The 20,697-nt window shown below is 45.7% G+C and overlaps 1 protein-coding gene across 1 annotated transcript in view; it reads left to right on the forward strand.

Moving 5' to 3' along the window:
• The window catches only part of LOC311227198 (transmembrane protein 272-like), a 72,232-nt gene extending 52,618 nt beyond the window's left edge, over positions 1-19,614 (forward strand). Inside the window, exons 2-5 of the mRNA XM_084312757.1 lie at positions 6,402-6,533; positions 6,905-6,955; positions 15,920-16,126; positions 18,337-19,614. Coding sequence (XP_084168883.1) covers positions 6,428-6,533; positions 6,905-6,955; positions 15,920-16,126; positions 18,337-18,560 — 588 coding nt within the window. The 5' untranslated portion in view covers positions 6,402-6,427 and the 3' untranslated portion in view covers positions 18,561-19,614. The remainder of the gene's footprint in view (positions 1-6,401; positions 6,534-6,904; positions 6,956-15,919; positions 16,127-18,336) is intronic.
• The last annotated feature ends 1,083 nt before the right edge of the window (positions 19,615-20,697 follow it).

Consider the following 20,697-nt stretch of genomic DNA (forward strand, 5'->3'; position numbering starts at 1 on the left):
ATATTTCTTCAACTGCCGGAGGAAGAACATCCTCCCCTGGGCCTTCTTGAGCAGGCCCGTGATGTTGAGCTCCCACTTCAAATCCCGGGAGATGGTCATGCCGAGGAATCGGCATGACTCCACGGAGGTCACCTGAGTGCCTCCCAGTATGATGGGAGGGGGCAGGGCTGCTTTCTTCCTGAAATCCACTACCATCTCCACTGTCTTTTGAGCATTGAGCTCCAGGTTGTTGCAGCTGCACCAGCTCTGCAGCCTCTCGATCTCCCTCCTGTAGGCCGACTCGTCCCCCCTGGAGATGAGACCCACCAGGGTGGTGTCGTCAGCGAATTTCAGGAGTTTGACCGAGGGGTGTAGAGAGGCACAGCTGTTTGTGTACAGGGAGAACAGTAGTGGGGATAGAACGCAGCCCTGCGGGGAACCGGTGCTGGTGGACCTGGAGCTGGAAATGCTCTTCCCCAGCCTCACCCGCTGAGACCTGTTGGACAGGAAGTCGGTAATCCACCTGCGAGTGGAGGCCGGCACCTGCAGCAGGGATAGCTGGTGCTCCAGGATGGGTGGAAGGATGGTGTTGAAGGCCGAGCTGAAGTCCACATACAGGATCCTGACATAGTTGCCCGCGTAGTCCAGATGTTCCAGCGTGTAGTGCAGAGCCATGCATCCTCTGTGGATCTGTTGGCTCTGTACGCGAACTGCAGCGGGTCGAGCACAGGATCAGTAATGAGCTTCAGGTGGGCCAGGACAAAGCGCTCCAGGACCTTCATGACCACAGAGGTCAGGGCGACAGGTCTGTAGTCATTAAGGCCCGTGACCTTGGCCTTCTTGGGGACGGGGATGATGGTTGAGGCCTTGAAGCATGCTGGGACGTGACACAGCTCCATCGATGCATTAAAAATGGTGGTAAACACCGGTGCGAGCTGGTCAGCGCAGTGCTTCAGGGCAGAGGGGGAGACAGAGTCCGGGCCGGCCGCCTTCCGGGGATTCTGACTGGAAAACAGCCGTTTCACCTCTCTCACACTGACAGAGAGAGGGGGGGGGGGGATGTGGGGGGGGGGGGCCCACTGGGGTGGGGGGATGGAGGTTGTGACCGAGTGGGTGAAGGAAGAGGGCGGGGGGGAACCTCTTTCTCAAACCTACAGTAAAATGTGTTTAGCTCGTTCGCCAGGGGGAGGTTATCAGGCGCCTGTGGTGACTTCGGCTTGTAGTTTGTAATGGTCTTGAGGCCTTTCCAAACGGAGGAGGAATTCCCCTCAGAGAGCTGCTGCCGCAGTTTCTCTGAGAAGCGAAGTTTCGCCTCCCTCACCTCTTTGGCGAACTTGTACTTGGCCTGCCTGAACCGATGAGCATCACCACTGAGCCTGGCCACCTCCTTCTCCGACCTCAGCCGCCTGAGTTGGGCTGAAAACCAGGGTTTGTTGTTGTTGTAGATCTTCCTAGTGCGGAGGGGGACACACACCTCCTCGCCGAGGCTGATGAAGGATGTCACAGTGTCTGTGTAGTCATCCAGGTTGTTACCAGCCTCAGGCCCCGCCCACTCAACAAAGTCCTGGTCACAGCCTGCCCTCTCCAGCCAGGCGCGGAGACACTCGCATGCCTCACTGGACCACACTCTGAAGCTCCGCACTACAGGTTTTGATTGTTTTAATCTCTGCCTGTAGCGAGGGATCAGGTGGATGAGATGATGATCACTGTTGCCCAGTGCAGCACGGGGGACAGAATGGTAGGCCTGCCGAATAGTACAGTAGCAGTGATCCAGAGTGTTCACTCCCCGAGTTGGGCAAGTGACTTGCTGCCTGTATTTAGGGAGAGACCGCACCTCCATGCTGCCGTCCCTCTCCTCCTCCGGACGGTGCCGCCCGGTCAGCCCTCCTGGACTGGCTGCGACTGCTGCTGTCCTGCTTCTGAGAGCTCTCGTTTTAAACACTGGAGGTTCAGTAGTGGCCCTGTTGTGTGCATCTTCCTTATGTGCATCTTCCTCCTCCTCTGCCTCACTCTCTGAGGAGCTGCAGCCGCACACATCATCTGGTTTCCCAGTACGTTCCTCATCTGTGGAGTCATCTGATTCTCTCTCTCATCATCCTCCTCATCCTCGTCTTCATCAGGTGCCCATGTAGCAGAGTCAATGGTTGGTTTTGCTGGTGCTGTTTCAGGTTCTTCCTGCATTTCCTCTGCAGCACTCTCCCCCACAGCTGCCACACTGTACCTCTCCCTCTCGGCGTCTGACACAGTGATTTCCTCTGTCACTGCTTCTTCCTCTCTGCCTTCGTCATCGGCGTCCTCCTCTTCATCACTGTCCTCTTCCTCACTGTCCTCCTCCTCATCATGTTGCCTTTGCAGTTTGTTTTCGTCTGCTGCGTCCTCCTCATCATTGACGTCATCGACGTCGTCCTCTTCTTCCTCATCGACGCCGTCCTCCTCACCACCATCATCATCGACGCCGTCCTCTTCCTCACCATTGTCATCTGGTTCCTTCGGAGGAAGTCTCTGGGTAGGACTCAGCAGGTCACCCTCCACCATCCACTCCTTGGAGGGAACATGAGGCGCGCTTGCTTCGTCGTCCTCTTCTTCCTCATCATCGACGTCGCTCTTTATCATCCACTCCCTGGAGGGGACATAAATGGGGATCGACTCGTCATCGTCGTCCCCATCTTCATCGTCGTCCTCGCCTTTGGACTCCGACCCCAACTTTGGCTTAAAGGGGAGTTTAAGTATTTTGTACCTGCACTCCTTGGAGGTGAAATCATCACAGTGATTAATACACACATTTTCAGCGTTATTAATATGATATTCATCTAATTCCTTGCTGCGCCTTTCAGTCAAGATTTGATTATACCGTTGATTTTGTTCCTCTAAACTTGACAATGTTCTTATTTTTGCAGCTATGGCTTCGATGTTAGTTTGCAGCTCAAGCTCCTCTTGTAAGGCCCTTATAGCTGCTTGCTGCTTCTCGAGCTCTTGCCTTTTCTTTAAATAGGCAAAACGTGTCATCAGGCCTGCCTTTTCAGCTTTAGCCTTTCTAATCATAGAGGCTGTTTTACTACCTCCATGACTGGTTGGCCTCATCTTGGCTTCAGACATGTTATTTATGTAGGGCTATATGGAACTGGGAATTTATTTGCCACACATCCGCGATGTCCAAGCAAACAATTTCATTTCCATACGTCCAGATGGCATTAATTGCGATGGTTCAACATAATACGGCATCCAATCCGTTCCATTTAATACGGCTTCCATTCCATTCCGGGGGGGGGGGGGGTCTGCTGATGGAGACTCAGTGTTCAGGGTAACAGAGCATGAGGTGAGACGGATCTTTAAAAAAGTGAATATCAGGAAGGCAGCAGGACCGGACGGCATCCCCGGCCGCGTCCTAAAAGTCTGTGCCGACCAACTGGCCCCGGTATTCACTGACATCTTCAACCTGTCCTTGGAACAGGCTGTCATCCCCACCTGTCTGAAGAAGTCCACCATCATCCCTGTACCCAAAAAATCTACGCCCGCTTGCCTCAACGACTACCGCCCTGTAGCCCTCACCTCCATAGCCATGAAGTGCTTTGAGAAGCTAGTGAAGGGCTACATCTGTTCCTCCCTCCCCATCAACCTGGACCCTCTGCAATTTGCATATCGCCCCAACAGGTCCACGGAGGACGCCATAGCCCATGTGCTGCACACAGCAGCATCACACCTGGACAAGAGGCAGGGGAACTATGTGAGAATGCTGTTCATCGACTACAGCTCAGCATTCAATACCATAGTCCCCTCCAAACTCATAGCCAAGCTCAGGGACCTGGGCTTGAACTATGACCTCTGCCAGTGGGTCTTGGACTTCCTGACGGGCAGACCCCAGGTGGTAAGAGCCGGCAACTGCACCTCCTCATCCATCACGCTCAACATAGGGGCCCCCCAGGGCTGTGTTCTGAGCCCCCTCCTCTACTCCCTGTACACACATGACTGCGTAGCACAGCGGAACAACAACACCATCATCAAATTTGCTGATGACACAGTAGTGGTGGGCCTGATCTCTGCCAACGACGAAAGGGCCTACCTGGAAGAGGTAGAGAACCTGTCACAGTGGTGTCAGGAGAACTGCCTCTCCCTGAACGTCAGCAAAACAAAAGAGATGATTGTGGACTTCAGGAGGTCGGGGGTCAAGGACTACAGCCCCCTCAGCATCGACGGGGCACCGGTTGAGAGAGTGAACAGTTTCAAGTACCTCGGAGCCCACATATCCGAGGACTTGACATGGACCACACACATTGACAGTGTTGTGAAGAAGGCACGACAACGCCTCTACTTCCTCAGGCGCCTAAGGAAGTTCCAAGTCAGTCAGAAGATCCTTAGGAACTTCTACTCATGTACAATAGAGAGCATCCTGACCGGCAACATCACCTCCTGGTTTGGGAATAGCACTGCACAAGACCGTAGCAGACTACAAAGAGTGACACGTTCAGCCGAACGCACAATTGGAGGGGGGCTTCCCACCCTCCAGAACATTTACAACAAGCGGTGCAAGGGGAAGGCTAAGAGAATTATTAAGGACTCGAGCCACCCGAACAACTGCCTCTTTGAACTGCTGCGGTCAGGCAAGCGATACCGGAGTCTTAAGGCGAGCACAGAAAGACTCAGAAGAAGCTTCTATCCCCAGGCCATCAGGCTGCTAAACGAACAATAATCACTATGCAACAACCATCAAATGCACACAGCACACACACCCACACGCACACACTCACTCAAACAAACAACACACTGCAGCACCCACTCTCCACACTTTAGATCACACAAACACACTTACACTTTATATTTATTGATAAAGGATTTGCACTACAACTCGTACACCTACTGTGAATTGTACCTAAATTGCACCTCGTCCCATTTCTCCATTTCTGCCTTGCACTATATAGTATTGTATATTAGTACACTGCACAGTATTGTATATTGTATGGTAACTACGTCTATTCTGCATCGAACATTGTACATATGTCTAAACTGAACACTGTGACCTCGTTTTTTTTTTTTTTTTCATTATTTTTTTTACTTCTAATTTTACTATGTTATTTTATTTCATACTTATCTTGTCTTGCACAGTCTCTGGAGCGCAACAGTAAGAAGCATTTTGTATAAAAGTATTCTGTACTTCTGTATGACAACTATTAAAGAAACTTGAAACTTGTTCCATAATCCACAATTAATTAGTCTGACGTAAGGATCCTCCTCCTCCATTTCAATCTCAGGTAATCCAATAACAGAGGTTTCAAATCTTCTTACCTCTCTTTCATTAGTGAGGAAAGTTGTCCTATACTTTACTCACGTCCTTTTTTCGTGAGGAGTTTTCCAGCCTTGTACTCACTCAGCACACGTCCTTCTTCCATTAGGTAATTTTCTACTTTGTAGTGGCCGCTTGTCGCTCCCCAATGAATAGACAAGCGTCCACGATGCACCCGCATTTACTTATCCTACTCAGTCCCAAAGTTGTGATGTTGAATGAATTGAATGTCCAAAGTTGCAGCCGGTTCGGTTTACAGGGTTTATTGTTGTCCAAAGGTAAATGATAGTGAATGAAGGGTTTAAACAGAACAGTTGTCAATTGCTCAGATCCAACAGTGAAACAGCAGTGAAACAGTTGTTTCACGGGAGGCTGCAATTCGAAACTGGCCACCGTAAATGCCCAAAACCCCCACCACCTCCTAATAGACAGTCTCCTCCCCACCGCATGTATATATTCCCTCCCCGCCGTATGTATATTTCTCTCCCACCCACCCACCCCCTCCTAATGTACAGTCCCCTCCCCATCATATGTATATACTCTGTCAGGATCTAGGGGTAACAGTTGTATATTTGAATACCGTTTATGTCACAAATGTATCAGTACTAAATACCTATATGTCCCTATGCCATAAATGTCATGTATGGTGTGTATGTCATAAATGTCTATATGAATTGAAAATGGGGGACCCTGATGGAAACAAGACAAACGTCTTTCTCAGGTCTGCATCCCCTTAACAATTGTATGTATTGAGCCGTACTGTATTGTACCCATACTGCAATCTGTTAAATAAAGTTTTCATTCATTCATTCATTCATTCAGTGAAACAGCAGTGAAACAGGTAGAAAATTGTATCCTAACACAGGTGCACAAGATTACAGTGATCACCTTGGCCATTTATAGGAGTGGGCTGTAATGGGTGGTGAGCCCTCTAGTGTCCAAACATAAATAAGACAGTCTAAAAACAGTGCATAGATCTAATATATAATATAATATATAGATAATAATAATACTAATAATAACAATAATAATCTATAACAAGAACACTCATTGGCCTTTACAGTGTAGATTACTAGGTTACTGTGTAGACTACTAGAACAAATCGTAAAAATATACAATTGACACATATTTTTCTCTCTTCTAGAATAACTACTGTTTACCTGTTTCAAAATGGGAGATGTGATGATTGACAACGACGATGTTCCAATCGAACCAAACATAGCGGATTTTCACCAGATGCCAAGCAGCAATCACTGTAGGCCGTCTACTGGATGTGGTATGTATTTTGAGTAATTAAAGTGGTAATCCACAAGATCCAAATGTTTGTTTGTTTTGGCGACATCTATTGGTGATAAGCAATCATTGCTGTGGTGTTTTCACACTGTATTGACTTGCTTTCCATCTTGAGAACAGTAATGTAAAAGCATTCATGAACTGGGCATAGATAGAATCACTATTGTGTTATATCAACTGGTGATAGAGAGTGGCAAAATAGACATTTCTTTATATGAAAATGTTGAAGATTATTACTTACAACTAAGAATGATGTGATGCACAAGCCTACGATACACCTTCACCTCAGATAGCTTATTTCCATTAATTAAAAACTGTGTCTGTATGATCTGTATCTCTTTCATTCCTGTTTAGTGGGTACCACACTCGTTGGAGGTGCTTTTTCAATTGTCCAAATCACCATGGGTAAGTGCAGTCACAGCCAATACTAAACATTAGGGGTGTAACGATGCATCGATTAATCGAAATGCATCGATTTGAATATGTTAGAATCGATTATAATCGAAATTAATCGAAAATAATCTAAATAAAAAAAAATATATATATTTTTTTCGAATCGTTGTGAGGTCGAATCGTTACACCCCTACTAAACATGTCTCCACTATTCCTGTAGGTTTTATGATTGGTTGTGATGAGAAAAAGAAGAAATATTGAAATGTATGAAACGTTGAAGTTTCGTTGTTCTTCTGACTGGAACATATTGCCAGAGAGAGGGCAGCTGAAAACCCACCTGTTCAGGTTGGCGTTTGGCCACGTACACACATGAACTGGTGATTTAGTTTCTTCTGTCCGTGCCTGTCTTTATATTGTATGTTTTTATGATTTGCCCTGTTTATTCTTTTGTTTTTAAACTTGCAAAGCTCTGTTTTCACAGTTTTTATATAGTATGTTTTTATGAATTGCCTTGTTCATTCTTTTGTTTTTAAACTTGTAAAGCACTGAGCATTTGTGCTGGGAAGGGTGCTATATAAATAAAGTCTTACTTACTTACTTACTTACTTACTTACTTACTTACTTACTTACTTACTTACTTACTTACTTACTTACTTACTTACTTACTTACTTACTTACTTACTTACTTACTTACTTACTTACTTACTTACTTACTTACTTACTTACTTACACACTAAAAACAGATTGGTCAAATTTGACCCAATTTGGGTTATTTTTGACCCAATTCACTGGTCAAAAAGGGCCCGACCAGTGTGTGGGTTAATTTGACCCAATATTATTGGTTATTTCATTTGACCCATAACTTGGGTCAAATAAACGAATACTAACAACCCATTTTAAGGGTCAAAATAACCCAACCTCCAAGTTGATTTGACCCCATATTGGGTTATACCAACGACCCATTTTAAGGGTCAAAATAACCCAACTTCCAAGTTGATTTGACCCCATATTGGGTTATACCAACGACCCATTTTAAGGGTCAAAATAACCCAACTTCCAAGTTGATTTGACCCCATATTGGGTTATACCAACAACCCATTTTAAGGGTCAAAATAACCCAACTTCCAAGTTGATTTGAGCCCATATTGGGTTATACCAACAACCCATTTTAAGGGTCAAAATAACCCAACTTCTAAGTTGATTTGACCCCATATTGGGTTATACAAACGACCCATTTTAAGGGTCAAAATAACCCAACCTCCTAGTTGATTTGACCCCGTATTGGGTTATACAAACGACCCATTTTAAGGGTCAAAATAGTTGCTTTGACTGAATCTTGGGTTACATCAAAAGGGTCAAATAGACCCTATTCACAGCAGCCATCTTGTGAGCCAGATTGACAACGATTGACCAACAGATGGACACAGCAACATGATTAGTTACACATGTGTCAGTCTGGTTCACATGATGTAGGTTTACCCTGCTGTGTCAAGATGGCTGCTGTGAAAAGGGCCTATTAACACAACTGCTATAGTTAGTACACTACATTAGGTTGGCACAGATGCTTGATTGAAAGGTATAACAGTCTAAATGTGCTGAAATCAATGAAAAGAACAGACCGAGGCGTAGAATACATTTAACTTCAACATTTATTACACTTGTTGCATATACATGTCACGGCGTGTGGACATCAAAAAGTGCTTTCATGTCAAACTGATATTTTACTAACTCTGGGAACTTCATCCAGCCAATTGAGGAGTGTTTCTCCGATAACCAAACCTTTGTACAGCGGAGAGACTCTGCCACTGGCACCGTTCAACAAGTTGCTCTGACTGATACCTTTCAGCGTATCCCACTAAAGCGTCTTCTGGTCAAGATACTGGAGCTTCCTGGTGTTTTACAGGCCATGATGTAATGGCAACAGAGAGAGAGAGTGATGCTCTTCAGGATATATTTGATGGAGATTTCTGTAAAAATCCTCCACTCTTTTTGAAAGAGGTGTCAATCCCATTGCTGTTATACAATGATGATTGTGAAACTGTGAACCCCCTCGGGTCAAAGACTGGGGCTCACAAGTTAGGATTTATATATTTTATCTTGAAGAGTTTGCCACCAGACATCCTATCCAATTTGCAGTCACACTTCTTGTTGGCAGTCTATAAATCAGATGATGCAAAAACCTATGGCATTGATGCAGTGTTGCGCCCTATTGTGGAAGAACTAAAGTGTCTTGAGAGGGATGGCATAACTGTTAACACGCCTATCTTCCAAGGCGTTGTCAAATTCGCCGTTGTTCAGGTAGTGGGAGACAATTTAGGATTGAACGCAATACTTGGTTACATAGAGAGTTTTTCGGGGAACCATGTGTGCCGTTTATGCAAAATACACAGAGATGTCTTGAAAGTACAGACACAGGTAGACGATACGCTGTCCCGAGATGTGAATACTCACGCAGAGGATTTACGGACAGACAACCACTCTCAGACAGGCCTTAAAAGAGACAGTGTCCTCAACAGTCTGTCTTTTTATCATGTTACGGACAATATGGCACTGGACATAATGCATGACATCCTCGAAGGGGTAGGGCCATACGAATTTAAACTTGTGTTAAATGCACTCATAGAACAAAAGCTTATCTCACTAGATAAGCTAAACTATCGTATCACCAGCTTTGATTATGGCTTTTGTGATGTGGGAAACAAGCCCTCTGTAATAAGTAAGAATGATTTAAAGAACCTTGGAAGCCCTCTGCATCAGTCTTGTATTATATTGTGTGCTACTCGTAAATGTGAAAAGAGAGACTTGGCATCACCAGGAATTAGCCTTTTGCATTTAAAGCATGTATACGCCATCTGCCTTGATGTTAGAACACTTAGTGATCACTTACAAATTCTCTGTAAAGTTTTGAAAACTTGAGCCTGGGGCCTATTTTGGGGATGAGGTTCCGGATTGTTTCGCCATCTAAAAGGTGAAACGCCTCCTCATCGATATCTTGATCTGAAAGACAAAGACAGAAAACAAAAATACTTTTACAGTAATTTCAGTGCCATCCAGTGGCAGCTAACTCCAACACAGGACCAGGCTGGCAGGACCAGAGAACCAAGATGAAGAACAGAATACTGTGTGTGTGCCTGCATGTGTGTTGAAACCCTATACAATACTGCTTTGTCATGGAAACATTTTCATGGTCAAGAAAGTAAAAATTCTGACCTTTAAAACTGTCTGTGAGCTCTGGCAATTGCCACTCAATAAGCTTTTCTGCGACAAAGCTGTCCATCAAGACTGGCCTGAAACAAAAGAGAAAGCAATGTGGAAATGAACACATCTGCAATTAATTAATGCCTCATGCCCAAGTACTCAGCCACGTGTGAACGATAGGCCAAGTATACTTGCTGACATAGCAGCCTAGAATATTTAGCACTGATTTCAGGTGTAAAAAGCCTCACCACATGTCTGGCTTCCGCAGTCTACTGCTTAATTTAGTATAGGATGTTGTAAATTGATGCCCGAATCGCGGGACATTAGAGAGATGATGGAAATGTTGTGAGGTTTCGCCTTTCCCTGGACCTTTAATTCCCTGTCTCCTCACCTCACCAGCCCCCACCCTCACGATGTTTTACTCTCCTCTGCTCTTCACCAGCCCCCACCCTTGGACTACCTTTCACAGCTGTGATAAATTATGATTAGCGCCCCAGAGGGCTTTAAATACCTGGACCTCCCCTCCAGTCCTCGTCGGGTCGTTCTGTATGCTGGTTCTTTGTTCTGGACTCTTTATCCTTTTCTGTGTTCAGTGTTCATGGAGTCCTGGACGTTACCATCACCTGCCGTGTCTCCGGCGTGAGACGAGGTGCCAGCCATCACCACCTGTCGCCGTTTGCCTGGAGTGGGACACCGTCTACGCTCTCTAATCCTCTACGGGAGGTTTTCCAGTGTCCCACTCCAGACGTCAAGCCGGCGCGCTCCAACTCCAGACGCTCAAGCCGGCGCGCATCGCTTCCTATCCCACGGGAGGATGCGTCTCTTCAAGCCGGCGCGCTCCTACTCCAGACGCTCAAGCCGGCGCGCATCGCTTCCTATCCCACGGGAGGATGCGTCTCTTCAAGCCGGCGCGCTCCTACTCCAGACGCTCAAGCCAGCGCTCATCGCTTCCTATCCCACGGGAGGATGCGTCTCTTCAAGCCGGCGCGCTCCAACTCCAGACGCTCAAGCCGGCGCGCATCGCTTCCTATCCCATGGGAGGATGCGTCTCTTCAAGCCGGCGCGCTCCTACTCCAGACGCTCAAGCCGGCGCGCATCGCTTCCTATCCCACGGGAGGATGCGTCTCTTCAAGCCGGCGCGCTCCTACTCCAGACGCTCAAGCCGGCGCGCATCGCTTCCTATCCCATGGGAGGATGCGTCTCTTCAAGCCGGCGCGCTCCTACTCCAGACGCTCAAGCCGGCGCGCATCGCTTCCTATCCCACGGGAGGATGCGTTTCTTCACTTCCGAGGATGATCTCCTTGCCAGGCTCCGCCGTCTGAACCCTGCCATCCCTGTAAGCAGCTCTGGCCCTCGCCCTGTCCAAGGCCTTAACCCTGTTTCTCTGTCCCTGTCTCCAGCCCGCCTCCCCGGGCCTCTGTCCCTGTTTCCCCCTCTCCAGTGCCCCTGTTCCTGCCCTGACCTTTTTGCCCTGGCCCTGTCCTTTAGCCTTAGCCCCTTAGCCTGCTCGCCTCTTAAAGGCACAGTGCCACATTTTTCCCTATTTCCTTGTTTCCAGTATTTTTGTGTTCTCCCTTAAAGGGACAGTGCCGCTTTTTGTTTTTATTGAATAAATGCCCTGTTTTGGCTTACTCTCATACCTGTCTTGTGTTGTGCGATTGGGGTCGGTTACAAACCATAACAGTACGACCCGACCCATCGACGACCCCAGCCAGCACAGACAGTGTATGTGAGTTTGCCCTTTTTAGTTCCCTCTAACCCACTCTAGCTCCCTCAAGCTCCCTTTAGTTTCCCCTGTTAATTCTCTTGTTAGCTCCCCTGTTAGCTTCCCTGTTAGCTCCCCTGTTAGCCTGTTAGCTCCCCTGTTAGCCTCGTTAGTCTCCCCTGTTAGCTCCCCTGTTAGCCTCGTTAGCTCCCCGGTTAGCTACCCAGTTTCCCCACTGCTAGGACTGCCCCTTCAGCTAGCAAGGTCAGTTTCCCCACTGCTAGGACTGCCCCTTCAGCTAGCAATGTCAGTTTCCCCACTGCTAGGACTGCCCCTTCAGCTAGCAAGATCAGTTTCCCCACTGCTAGGACTGCCCCTTCAGCTAGCAAGGTCAGTTTCCCCACTGCTAGGACTGCCCCTTCAGCTAGCAAGGTCAGTTTCCCCACTGCTAGGACTGCCCCTTCAGCTAGCAAGGTCAGTTTCCCCACTGCTAGGACTGCCCCTTCAGCTAGCAAGGTCAGTTTCCCCACTGCTAGGACTGCCCCTTCAGCTAGCAAGGTCAGTTTCCCCACTGCTAGGACTGCCCCTTCAGCTAGCAAGGTCAGTTTTCCCCACTGCTAGGACTGCCCCTTCAGCTAGCAAGGTCAGTTTCCCCACTGCTAGGACTGCCCCTTCAGCTAGCAAGGTCAGTTTTCCCCACTGCTAGGACTGCCCCTTCAGCTAGCAAGGTCAGTTTCCCCACTGCTAGGACTGCCCCTTCAGCTAGCAAGGTCAGTTTCCCCACTGCTAGGACTGCCCCTTCAGCTATCAAGGTCAGTTTCCCCACTGCTAGGACTGCCCCTTCAGCTAGCAAGGTCAGTTTCCCCACTGCTAGGACTGCCCCTTCAGCTAGCAAGGTCAGTTTCCCCACTGCTAGGACTGCCCCTTCAGCTAGCAAGGTCAGTTTCCCCACTGCTAGGACTGCCCCTTCAGCTAGCAAGGTCAGTTTTCCCCACTGCTAGGACTGCCCCTTCAGCTAGCAAGGTCAGTTTCCCCACTGCTAGGACTGCCCCTTCAGCTAGCAAGGTCAGTTTCCCCACTGCTAGGACTGCCCCTTCAGCTAGCAAGGTCAGTTTTCCCCACTGCTAGGACTGCCCCTTCAGCTAGCAAGGTCAGTCTCCCCACTGCTAGGACTGCCCCTACAGCTAGCAAGGTCAGTTTCCCCACAGCTAGGACTGTCCTTCCAGCTAGCTTGTTCTCTCATGCTGTTCCAGCCCTGTCTGCTAGCCTAGCTCCGGCAGCTAGCGCAGCCTCTATGTTAATGTAGCAGTACAGCTAGCATAGGCCCTGTAGCTAGCAGTGCCCTGGCAGCTACCCTGTCCCTCTGCTAGCCCACTTTAGGTGTAGCTTCCCCTGCTAGCATGGCCCAGTTTTTTTTTGTTTGTTGCTTTGTCGTGTCCCCTGCCCCGCTGTCTGATTTTTTGGGTCGCCCGGTGGCTCCCGTGGAGGGGGGGGTACTGTGAGGTTTCGCCTTTCCCTGGACCTTTAATTCCCTGTCTCCTCACCTCACCAGCCCCCACCCTCGCGATGTTTTACTCTCCTCTGCTCTTCACCAGCCCCCACCCTTGGACTACCTTTCACAGCTGTGATAAGTTATGATTAGCGCCCCAGAGGGCTTTAAATACCTGGACCTCCCCTCCAGTCCTTGTCGGGTCGTTCTGTATGCTGGTTCTTTGTTCTGGACTCTTTATCCTTTTCTGTGTTCAGTGTTCATGGAGTCCTGGACGTTACCATCACCTGCCGCGTCTCCGGCGTGAGACGAGGTGCCAGCCATCACCACCTGTCGCCGTTTGCCTGGAGTGGGACACCGTCTACGCTCTCTAATCCTCTACGGGAGGTTTTCCAGTGTCCCACTCCAGACGTCAAGCCGGCGCGCTCCAACTCCAGACGCTCAAGCCGGCGCGCATCGCTTCCTATCCCACGGGAGGATGCGTCTCTTCAAGCCGGCGCGCTCCTACTCCAGACGCTCAAGCCGGCGCGCATCGCTTCCTATCCCACGGGAGGATGCGTCTCTTCAAGCCGGCGCGCTCTTACTCCAGACGCTCAAGCCGGCGCGCATCGCTTCCTATCCCACGGGAGGATGCGTCTCTTCAAGCCGGCGCGCTCCAACTCCAGACGCTCAAGCCGGCGCGCATCGCTTCCTATCCCACGGGAGGATGCGTCTCTTCAAGCCGGCGCGCTCCTACTCCAGACGCTCAAGCCGGTGCGCATCGCTTCCTATCCCACGGGAGGATGCGTCTCTTCAAGCCGGCACGCTCCTACTCCAGACGCTCAAGCCGGCGCGCATCGCTTCCTATCCCACGGGAGGATGCGTCTCTTCAAGCCGGCGCGCTCCTACTCCAGACGCTCAAGCCGGCGTGCATCACTTCCTATCCCACGGGAGGATGCGTCTCTTCACTTCCGAGGAGGATCTCCTTGCCAGGCTCCGCCGTCTGAACCCTGCCATCCCTGTAAGCAGCTCTGGCCCTCGCCCTGTCCAAGGCCTTAACCCTGTTTCTCTGTCCCTGTCTCCAGCCCGCCTCCCCGGGCCTCTGTCCCTGTTTCCCCCTCTCCAGTGCCCCTGTTCCTGCCCTGACCTTTTTGCCCTGGCCCTGTCCTTTAGCCTTAGCCCCTTAGCCTGCTCGCCTCTTAAAGGCACAGTGCCACATTTTTCCCTATTTCCTTGTTTCCAGTATTTTTGTGTTCTCCCTTAAAGGGACAGTGCCGCTTTTTGTTTGTATTGAATAAATTCCCTGTTTTGGCTTACTCTCATACCTGTCTTGTGTTGTGCGATTGGGGTCGGTTACAAACCATAACAAATGTAGACCTCAAAATGGCGCAAAATGGCGCTAAATCTCAGTATGTAGCTAGCTAGCGAACCAGCTATGTCACCGCATTGAGAGGACAACAGCTTTATTACACACATATGGTTAATAAAGATATCAATCATATAACGTTACACAGCTATAGATAGTCTCCAGTTAATCTGGTATCATTACAACCCAAAACACGGTAAAATTAGCAATAACAGTAACGTTACTAGTACTGGTTAACTAGGCCTAGCTACTAGCCAGAACCTTTGTAATACTCATAGACTTGGTCACTTTCGGTAGCATGCTTGAACGGTAATGATTTATGTGTTGTGTCGTGTGGCTTATTTATTAATAAAGGTTACCACATATTTTCACAAGGTTAGAGATGAACCGATTATAGAAATGAGTAGCTAAGTTGCAACTTGCGGTGGATAGCTAGCTAGCTAGCTAGCTGATGACACGACAGATAGCTGTGAAGAGCTAGCTAATTTAGTTCCACAATGTTCACAGTGCATGGTTAACACGACGCAATAGGTACAATGGATGGGTTGAGATATAAATACTGTGCTAACGAAACGAGATCTTACCTTGAGTCAGTGAAGTCTTTTCCGTGATCGTGAAGAGGGTTTGTTGGACCGTGTTGACTGTGAACGTGGGACCGTGTTGACTGTGAACATGACCGTCTGACTGACTGGAACATATAGTTCCCAGTGGGGGAGGGGTGTAGCTTTGCAGATCCCGGCGGAAACACCCAGCTCTCTGACCCAACACATGGGTTATGTCTCAGAAAATTTACCCATAATTATTATAACTCACAAATTGGGTCAAAATTGGGTCAAAATTAAATCTCAATAACCCAAATAATGGTTATGCTCAGAGAATTAACCCATAATTTTAACCCAACATGATTAACCAAGAAATTGGGTTATAGAATTGACCCATCTGTTTTTAGTGTGTACTTACTTACTTACTTACTTACTTACTTACTTACTTACTTACTTACTTACTTACTTACTTACTTACTTACTTACTTACTTACTTACTTACTTACTTACTTACTTACTTACTTACTTACTTACTTACTTACTTACTTACTTACTTACTTACTTACTTACTGAAAAACACATTCACACATTTCCAGTTAATGAAACTGTATCAGAATCTGTTCAATTGTTCAAACGCAACACAGGAAAAACCTGTTACTTTCAGTGTCCACTCTAATCACATGCTCACACCCTACAGGCGCCGTGTTCCTGTATGCGTGTCCGCTGGCGTCATTCATCCCAGTCTATGTGCTGGTGTCAGGGGTCGTGACCCTGTTGCTGGTGATGCCCCGGGCCATGCCGTGGGCTCTAGAGCCAGACAAGTCGGGCCAGAGCAGCGAGGTTGATTTCTGGAAATTCTTGATAGTCATCTTGGCCATATTTCTCTTCTTCTGGTTCTTCATTGGTAAGTGGTGTGCAGTATACAGTGTGGAGATGTCTGGGGGGGGGATCAGGACAGTGACTAGCTCCTATCTAGGTATAAGATGGACAGGTGGATAAGGTGTTTTTATGCTACATAGTAGACTACTTTAGACTGCATAGTCTATCCCAATCACCATTATCCCCATACATAGGCACAGTTTTAGGGGGGGTTGCAGGGGACATGTCCCCTTCAATATTGAGAAGAGGTAAATTTGTCCCCCTCAAATAATATAGCAAATTCATTCATTCATTCAATATGAAAGACAACTCAAATTAATGGGTTCAAAACCCAAATCCTTCTTACCTGTAACTATATATAATACAGGAGAATAAATATATGCCTGAGAGCCTTACTGCATTATATTTGTGTCAGCGGGTATCTGAATGTTGTCTTTTCCTTTTACATAATTAAAGACATTTCCACCATAAATGGATGCAGAAAAGGCACAAATTAGTGCATAAAAGGTACACCAGAATGCAGGAAATGAAGTGTTTGACGCTCCAAATCTCCTGGGGGAGGACCTCTGCACCCCCCCGCTGTGCCCCCCCCCCATGTTGAAACCAAACCCCCTTGTCCCTAAGTCATTTGAATATTGCAAGTATTGGTAGGAAGGTGAGGCACAACACTATAAGTAATATAAGTAATTACAATATTGCAAGTATTGGTAGGAAGGTGAGGCACAACACTATAAGTAATATAAGTAATTACAATATTGTGAGTCTTGGTGGGAAGGTGAGGCATGATACTATAAGTAATATAAGTAATTACAATACTGTGAGTATTGGTGGGAAGGTGAGGCATGATACTATAAGTAATATAAGTAATTACAATATTGTGAGTCTTGGTGGGAACTGGGAAGGTGAGGCACAACACTATAAGTAATATAAGTAATTACAATATTGTGAGTCTTGGTGGGAAGGTGAGGCATGATACTATAAGTAATATATGTAATTACAATATTGTGAGTCTTGGTGGGAAGGTGAGGCATGATACTATAAGTAATATAAGTAATTACAATACTGTGAGTATTGGTGGGAAGGTGAGGCATGATACTATAAGTAATATAAGTAATTACAATATTGTGAGTCTTGGTGGGAACTGGGAAGGTGAGGCACAACACTATAAGTAATATAAGTAATTACAATATTGTGAGTCTTGGTGGGAAGGTGAGGCATGATACTATAAGTAATATATGTAATTACAATATTGTGAGTCTTGGTGGGAAGGTGAGGCATGATACTATAAGTAATATAAGTAATTACAATACTGTGAGTATTGGTGGGAAGGTGAGGCATGATACTATAAGTAATATAAGTAATTACAATACTGTGAGTATTGGTGGGAAGGTGAGGCATGATACTATAAGTAATATAAGTAATTACAATACTGTGAGTATTGGTGGGAAGGTGAGGCATGATACTATAAGTAATATAAGTAATTACAATATTGTGAGTCTTGGTGGGAACTGGGAAGGTGAGGCACGACACTCAGTCACTCACTGCACACTTTGAATATTGATCAATATCAAACTCTGCCTTCTTTTCTTGACCCTCCAATCACAACTGCTGCTTTCCTCTTTCAAAGAAAGATCTTCGTCCCTCTTCTTTTCTCCACCTATCACAAGCGTCGCTCTCTCCTCTGTCAAGCTGAGAGAGGGGCGGAGCTTGAGAAGGCTCAATTCGTAGGAAGGGCAAGGTGCTGCGTTCTATAAGTAGCCTAATGGAAGCCATTCGAATATTGAGAGCATTGGGGAATATTGGGAGTATTGGTAGGAAGGCGAGGGGGCGAGGCATGACGCTCTATAGGTAATTGGCTATAAGTTATGAAAATATAACTAAACTGAATAGCATGGAACCCTTATTGACATTCTAAATATTTTTCTGAGGGAATGGGATAGGGAATGCGGAAGGCGGGGAATGCGGAAGGCAGGGAATGCGGGAATGTGGAAAACGGGGAATGCGGAAGGCAGGGAATGCGGGAATGTGGAAAGCAGGGAATGTGGAAAACAGGAAATGTGGAAAACAGGGAATGCGGAAGGCAGGGATGCGATTTGGGTCTGGCATTGTGAGACTAGTGGTAGCTAATGAAAAGCAGGGAGGCCCTTTGTGCCCATTCAATGGTATTCACTTCATAGTTGTTCACTGAAAATATAACTTTTATTGATTTTCAATTAATCTCTTTCCCATTCTTAGGTAGTTTTGCAATCTACTCCGTGTTTCCACCCAACTATGACAAGAACATCACCATTGAGGGCCTTCACCATCACCCAAACCAGACTGAGAGTGTCTTGCCTTACTGTGACCGGAGTCTGTACCTGTTTGCCTTCGTGACAACCAGCCTGGTGTATATTTTACCCATCCTTGTGTTTGCGTGTATCTGTGCCCACAGCATGATTTCACCAAAGCACAAAGTTTAGTAGCACCACTTAACTAAATTGTTACACTCTTACCATTAAGGGACAAAATTGTCCTCTTCAAAAACGCCATAGAAATATTACATGTTGAAATAATCGTCCACTTTTTTTTCCATAAATCTTTTATTCAACTTCAGCCCTGATCATAACCACCAAATATTCAATACATTTTTGAAGTTTAACCCTTTAAATGCCAGTGTTTGTGATGGCATCACAAATTATTGTAAAAAAAAAAAAAAACACAAAAATTTAACTATTTTCAATATATCAAATGCAAAGTAGATTTTTCTGGGGGGGATTATTACAGGCTAGCATATGTCAATGATTAGCAACAACACAGATTTAGATGGATTTTTAGTTTTTTTGTAATGTCAGATTAAAAATGAAATACTCAAAATCAGTGTTGTTGCTAAACATTGACACATGCTAGTGAAAAGAGGTCTCTACACTAGTGCTATATGTAGTAACAGCGTTATACATTTGCGTACAGTAACAGCATCTTTTGTGTCCACTATTTTCCTCCTGTGATTCGCTTCCCACAGCGATGTGAATGTGCTTCGATTTTTTTTATCATTAGCGTTTGTTTTACTTGGCTTCTTTTGACTTGTTCTCAGAGCTTCGGAAGTTGCGTTTCATTGACCGTATTCACGTGGCGGCCATTTTTCTCTCATGCCATGCATAAGATTCCTTTCCTTTCCTGCCAATGGGCAAGGCACTGAATCCCCAACTGCTCCAGCAGAGCTGCTCTGCGGCTCCCAGGAGCTGAAATGTCCTTATTTGTTATGTATTTGATACATTTCTACATGAACGTAGTCTTCGTTTACACAAGGCCCAACTGGAAAATGGAAGAGATTTTCTCTTGGCGTGGTCCTCTGTATAAATAAAGGCTTAATTACAGAATACAGTTTGTTGTTATTTTTCTAAAGCTATATAGGAGTATGTTCTAGGCAGCACACTGTAAGATTTTTCACCGTAAAGTTACAATAGCTTACTGGCAATATTTTGCATGACTTTTACAGTAAGATTCACAATAATTTACTGTGAATGGCTTCACAGCAATGTGTTGTAATTTCACACTAATGGTAGTACAATACAACTTCACAACTTCACAACTTCTTACTGTAAGAAATTACTGTGATATCACATTACTTACTGGCAATATTTTGCATGACTTTTAGTAAGATTCACAATAATTTACTGTGAATGGCTTCACAGCAATGTCAACATCAAATTGTAAGGAATTTACTGTAATATCACATTATTTTGTTGTATATATATTACAACAATGTATTGTGACTTCACAACATCAAATTGTAAGAAATTACTGTGATATTACAATATTTTGTTGTATATTATATTACAGCAATGTATTGTGACTTCACAACATCATATTGTAAGAAATTACTGTGATATTACAATATTTTGTTGTATATATATTACAACAATGTATTGTGTATTTACAATAGCCTACATGTATTTTTGTAGTCCAGCTCCAGTACACTTCCTGAAGGTCACACTTTGGTTTCCTGTCGTGATTAATCACGTCATCCTATTGTATTTTGACATGAAACTATTGTATGAGCTTCCTCCAGAAGTATACTGGAGCTGGGGACTATAGAGTTATGCATGTCTATCATTGTAAATTGACTGTTATTTTGCCAAATTATATAATATAATAATTATTTTTCAATTATTTTGTTGGCAAGTCTTTTGCATTACTTTTCAGACTTGCCAACAAAATAATTGAATAATAATAATAATTATATTATATAATTATAAATAATTTGGCAAAATAACTGTCAATTTACAATGGTATGCATAACTGTATAGTCCCCAGCTCCAGTATACTTCTGGAGGAAGCTCATACAATAGTTTCCTGTCAAATACTATTGGATGACGTGATTAATCACGACAGGAAACCAAAGTGTGAGCTTCTGCCAGGAAGTACACTGGAGCTGGACTTAAAAAATGCACGTAGGCTATTGTACATTAAAAACAACAGTCCAAAGGCACAAATGAGGTAAGCCAGCATTTATTGTCAAAAGACAGAATTATTACAAATAATTATATACAAAGAATTACAAAGAATTATATTCTTATTCTTGAAATGGTAAATGGCTGTTTTCTTTTTTACAATTTG

This window comes from Notolepis coatsorum (genome assembly GCF_963971535.1).
Source record: "Notolepis coatsorum genome assembly, chromosome: 4".
NCBI classification, from domain to species: Eukaryota; Metazoa; Chordata; class Actinopteri; order Aulopiformes; family Paralepididae; genus Notolepis; species Notolepis coatsorum.